The following is an 11,448-nucleotide window of genomic DNA, read 5'->3' as shown; positions in this document are numbered from 1 at the left end:
GGTATGTCAAAAAAACATGGGCCTAAACAACAAATCAAGTAAACTCCCAAAACACATCTTTTGGCCTGTTGTGTTGAGAAAGCATGAAATGAGCCGCATCACGACAAAACCAACATAGTAAGTTTGCGACCAGCATGGATCCAGACCAGCCTGCGCATCCGCGCAGTCTGATCAGGATCCATGCTGTTCGCTATCAGTTTCTCTACTTGTAATAGGGTTGGTAAGCGAACAGCATGGATCCTGATCAGACTGCACGGATGCGCAGCCTGGTCTTGATCCATGCTGGTCGCAAACCCATTATGTTGGTTTTGTCATGACACGGCTCAAATTTAATCCTCATTACACTAGGACATTACTAGAACAGGTATACAAAAATCTTTGAAACAAAGCGCCATTTAACTTTCCAAAAATTAAATTTATCTTTATCTGAAGATGGCAACAATATTTTATTGTAGAATTATAAGACTGGAAAAGAATTATTTCTTAAACCTACATAGTCTGTTACTAACAGAAATCTTTGGGTGAGCTAGTACTGACAAGATTTAACCTAAATTTGTTACAAAAGTATCCAAAGTTTTAGTAGTTAAATATTAAAATCATTCTTTTCAAGACAGCACAAAATAAAAAGAACAATATCTAATTATAAGAGAAACATAAATTTGTGCAAAATTCTCTCAAAAGTTAATACTTCACTGTGTCAAAATGACAAAATATAATGTTTAATGGTGGAGGGGTTTGCAGTTTATACAATGGTTTATTATAATGCATGTAAATGCCATTATTGTGAGATATATAACAAGACAATGAGGTTAAAACTTCATCCTAAATATTGCTCAACAAATCAAAACAACATTTTTTTCCAGTTTATAAATTTCTTATAAATCTAACTCATCCGCATTTTACTATTAATTACTCGACTATTCTTTAAGCACTCAAATAATTTGAATCAACATCAGTATTATATGTTTTAAATCAACTAACTGATTTTGTTGGTAGTCATGCAAGTCTGTTCTAAAGTGGGAGTTCTATTTTTTTCTTTTTTCTGATATAGAAATCTGAACACAGGTCTCTATTCTTCTGTGTGGCTGTTAATGACCATACTGTAGACCAACCACCTAGTCAATCAGGATGGCATGAATGTAGCTTTGAGTAACTTCACCACTGTTACTATGATGTAATGAACCATGAGTGTATACAACACGAGGTGTTCCAGTGATTTTCAGCAACTTTTTTCTCTCGTGTTTACCTTACCATTACTCCACACTACTTGGCATGACCTTGCTCTTGGACACATTTATTTAAGACTTCAGACATATCAAACATTTTGCTACAGACACATAAGAATTTTCAATTCTCTGAAAAAATCATTTCGTTTTTAAACACATAATGTTTCAGATAATTTCAATGTCTTGCTGGTGTTTCATTATCATTATCATCTGACATTAAACAATTTCTGTAACAAATCTCAATACTGTCAAGGTTGTATTGACTGAAGTTTTGCAATCTTTTCTGTAGCTTCTAAAATCTCCTCTAATTTTGACAAAGTTTTCTTCACACGTAACGACGTCAGTCTTGCTGCGGGGTTCGCACTCCAGCATTCAGCCATCACCTTAATCATTACCTTCATAAACTGAAAAATGAAAATATACATGTATAAAAAATACATACATTTTTAATTGGGTTCCGATTAAAGGTCAAATGGCAATTTGCCAATTTCCAACCTTTATTTGGAAAGAAAGACCTTTTGTTATTTTTGATGCAAGGGGACATCTTACTACAACCACCAACCTACCGTGAACCTGCTGGACAGTTTGCTTACAAGGAAGAATACCTTGAAAATCGCTTGTGGGATTCAAACCCATAATGGTGAGGGGCTACTGATTTGTAGTCAGTGATCTTAACCATTCTGCTCTTGCTTGACTTATCTCTCGTATCATTTTTGCAACCAAAATCCACACTTTTAAAAGACTTAGTCTAAAACATCTTATTTGAATTAGCGGGCAGTATCTCTCTGCCAATGGCCCAATGTGGTGACCTTGTTAAGCCTATGTGGTGACCCTGATAAGAGTCAATCTTATTATAGACCTTATTTCTTTTTTCCATTATATAGTCTCTCAAAGAAGATTAAACTGAATTTCTAATAACATCAAACAAAACAAATAATACTGTTCACGATATTAAATGGTAATGACTTTTAATGTTCTTTTTTTTTTCTAAATAAATGTTTAAAGGCTTGGTGATATAAAATTTAGAAAATAATTAAAATGTGTATTTTATCCCCTAAAGTAACATTTTTAAAAATACTGTTGAATAACATCAGGATGAAATTAATAATTATGTAAAAATGTAACTTGTCCCTTAGGAAGTATTTATATCCAGAGCCTAATTTCATTAATATTTGAAACACTTTCCACAGAGACTCAAATCTGTCTGATACATTTTCCCAGACAATGTAACTGAATTATTTCTATAGCTTCATGGTGTTTATTATTTCAAGTTTTTGGCATTATTATGGACTCATAAAGTTGTTACATAAAAGCAATGTACTACAGTAAGTGTGTTATTTCAAACCTTTGTTAGTTTGTTATTTTACAATTGACTATGATTTTGCCCGCTTAGCTCAAAAGGGAGATCATCAAATTTGTAAATCACAGGTAACTGGTTTGATTCTCAAGTAACAAAAATTTCTTCATGACAAATGTGTCATACTGTCATTTACTGATGTTGTATATAGTCGGTCACTTGTTGATAAATTTGAAGTAACTGGTAAGTAACTTAGTAAAGCCAGTAGGGTGGATCAACAGCCGAGATATGACAAAAAGATCTTATATAAAAGTGCAGCACTTTAACATATATGCACAACAGTGACTAATATAATCTATAGCTCACTTAAAATGATACACTTATTTATTTATAACAATGTAAAATGTCTTTAACTAAATTAACTATTATTTATACATACATCATCTTTTTGCCATCTATTTGGTATTGCAGGTCGCACTTTGCCTCTACACACAACAGCTTTCATATCATCAAAGCTTGGGTCTGATGGTACCAAATCTTGATATGGTATTGTCTGCTCATCTACAGCACCTACACACAGGACAGAAAAAAAATCATCATAATTCAATGTAAAAAATTACAGGAATGATTATGTTTGAATGTATAGAAAACAAAATACATGTAGTAATTGATATGTAACAGAAGGGAATACATGCTTAAACATTATAAAGTCATATATAGTATGAAAATATGAGACTTTTACTGAGCAAAGTCATCTTAAAAAATTTTGTCTGAAGAGTCATATCAGCAAATTATTATTAAAACTGGCTAGAATGGCAGAGAATCTCTCATTTTAACAAACATCTCTTCACAATGAAAATAAATCCATTAACTGACAGTTTGATTGTTTCTAAATTTTAAGCATACAACTTGATTATCTTACAAACATTTCTATTTTGACGCACAAAAATACTAAAAATAGTCACTCAGCATTGGAATTTACCCATTACATCTGCCTTACAAACTAAAAATAACTTTTGACGCTTTAGTTTTGGCCAAAAAGCTTAATAATTGCTTAGCCCATGCATTGGTTATTGATTACATTTATAGTAATCCAAGTGGGATACTTGGTCATATGCAAACACATTTCTTCAAAAAAAGCATCATTCATTAAAGTAAGAATGCATTTTTTTTACAAAGAAATCATTCAGGTTTTTTATGCAAACTAATGGGACAAGGCCCCATCTCACAAATATTTCAAATCTGTGACAGAATGATGGAAATAACACCTGAAAAAGTATCACTTTGTGTAGAAGTCAAACCCACAACCAATGGCTTAAAAATACAATTCTCAAGCCATAGAAGTTTTCCCCTTGCCATTTGTTGTCAGAGGTTATCATGGCAAGTATGCAAATACAAATTCAAGGGAAACAACTCTAGCTTACAATCAAAACCAGAATGATAAGTGTTATCCTTACCCCCTATTTCTGTTCTTTTTGCAATCTCCCACAGACACAAACCCAATGAATACATATCACCCTGTTTGTATGCATCGAAGGAGAATCTATTTATAGATTCATCTAACACCTCTGGTGGCATGTAGCGTTTTGTTCCCTGTCGTGTATTTGGCGCTACATCAACTTCGCTGGTTTCACTGAAAACATTTCATACAAAATATAAAAATACATATCCAATTATTTCTTTGTTCATCATAGGGCAAGACTATCAATATTTTTCCACCAGAGGCCCATCTTTTGTCTTTTCACTAAGTAAGATACAATTTGGCAAACTCACAATGGGGAATAAATCAATGACAACCCAACCCAGAGTTATGGATCATCAACACTTGAAATAGACAGTCACCTATTATCACAAATACATGTGTGAAGTTTCAAGAGTATACCTGCAATGGTTAATAAAGTTGCACTGAAATCTAACCTTGTGACATGTGTCCTCCAAAATGGATATATTTCAAGACCAATCATTATCACAGTTCGGCTATAAATAATCATTACCCGACATATTTCACTGCCAATCATTGTCAAAGTTTGGTTATAACTAATTTATTCCTGATATATTTTACTGCCAATCATTATCAAAGTTTAGCTATAAATAATTATTTACCTGACATATTTCACTGCCAATCCTAGATCAGCTATACAACAACTTCCATCTTTTTTCACAAGAATGTTCTTTGTTTTCATATCTCTATGAGCAATTGCTGGTTTCCCTGGAAATACAGATGAGACAAAATTACATACAGTTCTAATAACAGTTATTAGAGGTATTGCACACATAACTGTTTTTGTTTACCTTTTAATTTACCGAGTAAGAAATTGGGAAATTTGCTCTTTTTATTGGTAACAGTGCCGTTTTCCAGTATTAGTTATCTAAGTAAAAAATACTGTATATTAATATTAAACACAAGATTAAAATATTTCAAAATTTCATTCTAGCTTTTGATAAATGAAAACAAAATAAAACTCAACAAAGAAAACAAAAGTAAAGGTCATTTATTTAAAAACTTTTCATTTTTGTCACCATTTTAAAAAATTTCATCCCTTTTTTGCCCCAAACTTTCTGTATTAAAGGGTTTTGTAAGCGCGATTGGAATGGCTTTTTTGCTATCATATGAGCGTTTTTTCATGGGGGAAATGTAAAAGGACCCTTATCGTGATAGCCCGAAATTGGGAAACAAGGGGCCCATGAGCCCGTTCCTTTTTTAGCAGCAAAAAAAACCGGGAAAAAAAAATTGATATTCAGTTTAATAAAATAGCTTTAAAGAAAATATTTTTATTGTTTAATTCAACTAGAAATATTAATTATATCATTTTTAGTGTCTTTAAAATGATAACAGTGTTATATTTTGGAAAACTAAATATATGCAAAAAAAAGCCCTTACTTTGTTTGAAACAGTTACAATTTGGGAATAAAGTAGTAACTCGTAAAATATCAAATGTCAATAAATTGTGAATATGTATTCTTTTCTAAAACCTTTAATATAATCCTTGTAAAGTTTGATTTTTGGAAACCCCACTCACAAAACTTTTAAGAGGAGTGCAGCTTGAAACAAAATAGCATATCATTAAAAATAACTAATTTCAGGATTAACTGTTTTTATGATGCACCAACACAATTTAGGTCATATGGCACCGAAACAGGAAAGATAATTTTGGCTAACCTCAGGTGTTACAAACTTTAAGCAACACCAGGGATCAAAACAAAAGGGTTTATGATTTAAAAGATAAAATTTTTACATAAATTCTGTTTCTAAAAACGCTTTCTAAAATTTTTCGTACGTAAAACACTGTTTGATATATTTTTTCTTTCAGCCCCGGGGGTCCTTGTTTTAAAAATTTTTCACGGCACATTTTCTCCTCTCCAGTTAGCCTTATAAACCTCACCATATCTTCCTTTACCAATGGTTTTTGTAAGCTGTATCTGCTTAGCTATTGTCCTTTGTACCTAAAATAATTCAACGTTGTCATGAAAATTTTTGGTCTATTGTCTTAAACAGATGCAATGTAGTAGCAATATAAATCCTTAATTTTCATAATTGTAACCAAGTACAAAGGACAAAGGACAAAGATTTACCAAGGATTTCAGTGAGTATCTTGTAAAAAAATATAGCAGACAGTTTTAGTTGCATCTGTGATGGTATATGGATATTCGATTCTTTCAACAAGAAAATTAAATGCTTTTTTTATAATTATAATTATTATTTATAGTAAACATAATACCTAACTTGTCTTAAGCCTGTTCTAGAACACTTTCCCGAAACCATTTAACTGTTTGATAAATGTTTACACTACATAACAACCTATATGAAATCTTAAACACATGTTTATCTCCATGACTAGAGTACAACAGAAGTAAGTAAAGCATATTACCAAAAGAGGCAATCCAGAGCCACTTCCGGAAGAGTGATCTATCATTTCAGATAATGTCTCGTCTTGTGGTAAAATCACTTCCTTCTCTATGTCATTTATCATCTCTTGCTGTTCTATTTCACGTTTTCTGTACCTATAAAACAGCAGGGAATGAAGATCAACAAGGCAAAGGCAACGTTCACATGATGTAGACCCCACACCCAGCCACAACAGCGAGGCACGCAGAAGGCACCAAACCAGAATTGGTAAACAACAGAGACAATAAAGAATTCAATTCTAAAAGGATAATAAGATTTTGAATGGTTGCATTTCGAGCATCATGCCATACAGAACAGGTATTGTGATACACATTTCCAGCGTGTTTCATAGGAAAAATCATAACATGAATCAACAAAGTTGTTTTAAATTTTCTTAAATGTATGAGGTAGCACACTGACACTATTGCAGGTTCACAGTATATTTAAGGTGTGGGCAGGCACGTGAGACCATCTGCAGGCCAAACGAATGGTCTTATCGCAAGATGGAATTCAAAGACAAAACTTGGCACAAATCAACAGATATGAGTGGGGATGTGATTTGTAAATAGCTCTTTATCACTAAGTAAATTTTTTCAAGAAATAGTTAGTAAAACAAATTAACAAATCTAATAATGTGCTATTACTCTTAATCTTTTCGTTACTGTAAGAAATGAATCATTTGTTTTAAGGTTAAGTCACCACGAGAATGAAAAGACAATGGTGAGTTTTTTAGCTTTTTGATAGGAAAAAGAATATTTTTTTTGCCTATTTAAGTACTCAGCCGGACCACCCAGGGTAGAATCACTAACTTTCAATAAGCTGGCTGGAAAACTTTTTTCATTTAAGCATCCAAGTCCATGTTAGGATTTAAACTTGCACCAATAAGGAGCCTTTCAATGACGGAAGGAAAACAATATCGAATTTACTACACAGCAGTAAGCAAGTTACCTTACCTCAAGTAAACAAAGGTAGCTGTTACAATGAGGACTATAAGACAAACAGAGACTGACACCAGCAATGCAATCTGTGTGAGGTTCTCATAACGTTTATACTCCTTCGGCTCATAATCTGTAAAAATAAAGTAAGTAATTAACCAATCGTAACCATAAACCATTTTAACTATTTGTTTGTTATTCTTCATTATGGAAAATCAACATTAATATGGCTAACAAGAATTTAGATAAAGATTATGTCAAACATTACACTTGAAATGAGTACATTTCATGTTTTGTGTAGAATTTAGATTTTAACTTTCTGCTACTAACAAAGTGTTTCTAGTAAAAGCTGCTTTCACTATCAATAGGTAGTCAATTATGTTTATGACTTATATTCCTTTATACAAAGTCTTTCTTTCACAACTTCAGCTCTGCCAACTTAACAAAGTTTTTGTTTCAATTTAGACTTTTGCAAAATTATTTCACTTTATATCAATGATGAATCTCCTTGAAAAGTAACTGACTTTACTCTTGACATGCTGAAACAGGAAGTGATAAACCTTTGAAACCAGTATATAGCTAGGCCAGCCTACATAGACCAGGCTCAATACTGTTGGTAGGGCAATGTTTGTTTTTCTAAATAATGAAATCCTAAAACCTGGAATGGACTGGTCCATATTTTAAACAGAGCAAGTCCATTACGCAAATTCAGTGATATAGTAGGACCAATGTTTATTATTGCAAATTCAGCAGGTTATGTAATATGAATATATATTACTTTCTATACAAACAGGAGATATAATGTTTGGTTGTTAATACAGTACCTGGACCAGGAGTTGTTGATACCTCGTTATATATAGGAACAACACCTCTGTTGCATAGATCTTCATCATCACAACATGCTATGGCTGTCGCCACTCTATGTGGTACCAAGTTGGCTTTACACTGCAATGGTATTGTAAGAACATTTTTTTTAATTTCTTTTATACTTAAGATTTCAAATTTCCAAAGAAAATAGGTCTGGTATCTTTTGAATCATCTTTATCTAGTTAACCTCATATCAAAAATATATCTTTTCCTTATCATGTATGCTGTCATACTACATAGTGTCACAAGCAAAGACTGGTTTATAACTATGATAAAGAGAGTAAAAACACTTACAATTTTACAGCCGTTTTAAGCTCTGAGTGATTTTCAATTAGGTTTTATATAATTTTCTATTTTCTATCTGCTATTCTGTTATTCAGTTAATACCCCACTTAATATATCAAGGCAACTTTAAGAAAGCTTCAAGTTGCCCTACAACTATATGGATATACCAAGTAATTTATAAAGTAAGTTATTCATAAACAATAAAACACAAAGTAAATTAATTGTACCTGCATCGTTGTTCCGCCTTCAAAACTTGGTAAACAGCCATATGCGAGCTCATGTATTCTTTCCCCATTCTCAAATATTGCCTGTATTGAGGCAAAACACATACTGTTTGGAGGGGCAAGACATGTTTCATTCACATCAATACCATCATGACATGGACTACAAAAGCACCTTAAACCTTCACCTGTAATTAAGAAATGTACTGATTTATAATGATCCATGGGAATCAAAGTTAATATCCTTAGGGGGTTGGTGACAACATTAATAATTATAAATAAATTCAAAGATAAACTAATAGCATAAAAATACAGTCATATCTAATCATCTATTACAGACAGAATTATCTAAATTTATGCAATTTGTTATTTCTTAAAGCAGCATGCCTCGGGATGAAATAAACAAATAAATTATATATCAAAATAAACTTCTATATACTTTTAGCTTGAAATTTGATAAAAGCAATATATAAGCTATAAAAAAATACATCAACTTAAATTCAAATATGATCCTGGGGCATATAATAATATATATTTTAACATCTCTGCCTTGGGTATCAGAGCCAAGGATATTTTCTGAACACTGTTGTGACATACATGTGACGTAGGCTATAGACTACACGTGTATATTTAAAAAGAAGTCAAAGCACGGGGCTGCGAAGTGGCTGCGGGCTTTGGCTTGCCCGGCTATAGACTACATGTGTATATTCAAAAAGAAAAAAAAAAGAAAAAAAATATAGAATTCTATACCTATCAGCTAGAATTCTATACCTATCAGCTAAATTTTCAGTACCATTTCTTATTGGGCACCGTAATGCAATGATAAACAGCGGTGTATTCGGATTATGGCCAATCGCAACTTTTCAACTTACTAGATAACCTTAAAAGCCGAGAAATTCTGCGTAGACTGGTCCCCTGTGGACTACTATTGGGGACCATAATCGGACAGGGAACCAGCATAAACGGAAGCAGTGTATAGAATACCGAATGGCACTTTTAAAACGGAAAATGTAAAATAAAAATGAACGATTATTTTAACCGACTTCCCCATTCATACTGGTAGACAGACGTTTCACTATTGAGACGGTTCACACCAAGACGGTTCACAGCAAGACGTTTCACTCCCAAATGGGAGTGAAACGTCTTGAAGACATTTCACTCCCTTTTTATACCAAAATTATTTTGATACTTATGATATACTAAAATAGACCTAAAACATTGAATTGAACTAAAATAGACCTTAAATTAAAAAAATAAATAAACAAAAAAGGGGATTTCACTTTTTTGTCAATGACTTAAAACTCAGAACTTTAAGTTCTATCATATCAGTTATCTTACCTTCTTTATTGTTGTTTTGAAATAAGGTGTTTTTCTATTCTTTGATCATAATTATCACATTATTTAACTTAAAGAAAAACTATTTTTGATTAAAATAACACTTTAATATAACTAACTATTTGATCTTTTGTAAACATGGACTCAATAGGCAATTCTAATTTAAAGCATAACCATCCAATGTGACAACAATTAACTTTGAGTAACGCGTTTTTTTGTTGTTAATTTTAAACATGGGATAAAAAATTGTTAAATTATTTCATGCTAGTATAGTGCTTTTGTGATATATGTCAAAAATTTTAATAATTCGTATTAACAATACCATTGAAATCAACAAAATGAAACATTAAATTGAATTTCTTTTTTACACTGTTTGAAAATAATGAAATTGAAATTGTTAACTTTTCAAGTAAACATCTCTAAAAATTGGGAGTGAAACGTCCATACAATTGACAAAATGGGAGTGAAACGACTAGGTGTGAACCGTCTTGGGAGTGAAACGTCTCAATAGTGAAACGTCTTGGGGTGAAACGTTGACATTTTATCATTTTTTCCCCTTTGGCCCTTTTTCCTAAAATTTTATATTACAAAGTAAAAAGAAAATTTTCACATTAGAAAAATCCTGAAATATTCGGTTTTTCGATAATGTAACAATAAATGCAAAAAAAACAAATGGAAAAAAACTCACCTTTTTTTTAAATACATCATTTAAATAAAAATTTCTCTTTAATTTTTTTAAATTTTTAAAAATCAAAAGAAAAAAAACGAATAAAAAATTTTTCAAAAAATAAAAACAACTGGTCAAAAAAGGGTTTCCCAAAAAAGGCGTCCTTTAATTCTCGATAACTTTGAGATAAATTTTCAAAAAAGAGGCGTATTTAAATAAGTGGCCCCCCGTGTTGACCCTTTCATAAAAAACAGTTTCCAACTAGAACACGAAATTTTTTCTCACAAACGGACTGGAGAGCAGTTATTTAAGGTGAACCCAATGGGAACAAGTAGCATTATCACACTGTGCCCAGTGGGGTGAATTCTATTGCACCATGGAATGCTTGTCTACATAATATTGATGAACATTGGCAACACTTTTTCTTCATCAGGTATTTCTGATTCATTTTTTCACTATCAGAGAGGTCTGATTTTTCAGAAAGTTCAATGTTTTGTTTGGATGACCTGGCTTTTGTTTATCATTTATTTGAAGATTGAAGCTGGTGGCTGAATTCTTTTTGTTCTTAGGAGTTTTAGTTTTTTTTTTTTTTAGGATCATTTGAACTAATTTTTACTGTTACTTTCATCAATGTATTTTTTCATTTTTTCTACAGTTTCACCTTCTAATGCTTTTCCACCAACAATACTATTAATGCTTTTTACGTTTTTTCTTTTACGAAAATTTTAT

The 11,448-nt window shown here is 31.9% G+C and overlaps 1 protein-coding gene across 1 annotated transcript; it reads right to left on the bottom strand.

Annotated features, from left to right (window-relative positions):
- Positions 1–270: 270 nt before the first annotated feature.
- On the bottom strand, positions 271–8,911 carry LOC132752968 (bone morphogenetic protein receptor type-1B-like). The gene is made up of 9 exons (XM_060743382.1): positions 8,724–8,911; positions 8,169–8,289; positions 7,363–7,477; positions 6,393–6,525; positions 5,867–5,967; positions 4,627–4,767; positions 3,981–4,156; positions 2,963–3,093; positions 271–1,630 (listed from the first exon to the last, which is right to left on the bottom strand). Exons 1-9 carry the CDS (start codon positions 8,823–8,825, stop codon positions 1,475–1,477), a joined length of 1,176 nt encoding a protein of 391 aa, XP_060599365.1. The 5' UTR covers positions 8,826–8,911; the 3' UTR covers positions 271–1,474.
- Between the last annotated feature and the right edge of the window lie 2,537 nt (positions 8,912–11,448).

The sequence above is a fragment of the Ruditapes philippinarum genome, unplaced genomic scaffold (assembly GCF_026571515.1).
Source record: "Ruditapes philippinarum isolate M1 unplaced genomic scaffold, ASM2657151v2 ctg3477_1_1_1_1, whole genome shotgun sequence".
Lineage (NCBI taxonomy): Eukaryota > Metazoa > Mollusca > Bivalvia > Venerida > Veneridae > Ruditapes > Ruditapes philippinarum.
This window is presented reverse-complemented; position numbering and strand designations above follow the sequence as displayed.

Excerpts from the sequence above, each read along its gene's own strand:
- LOC132752968 (XM_060743382.1), bottom strand. The coding sequence starts at position 8,825 with ATGTGTTTTGCCTCAATACAGGCAATATTTGAGAATGGGGAAAGAATA. Across the intron at positions 8,290-8,723 it reads AAGGCGGAACAACGATGCAG|TGTAAAGCCAACTTGGTACC; the intron begins GTACAATTAATT and ends ATACCATTGCAG. Across the intron at positions 4,768-5,866 it reads TGGAGAGGAGAAAATGTGCC|AACTGTATGTAATTTTGTCT; the intron begins GTGAAAAATTTT and ends AACTGTTATTAG.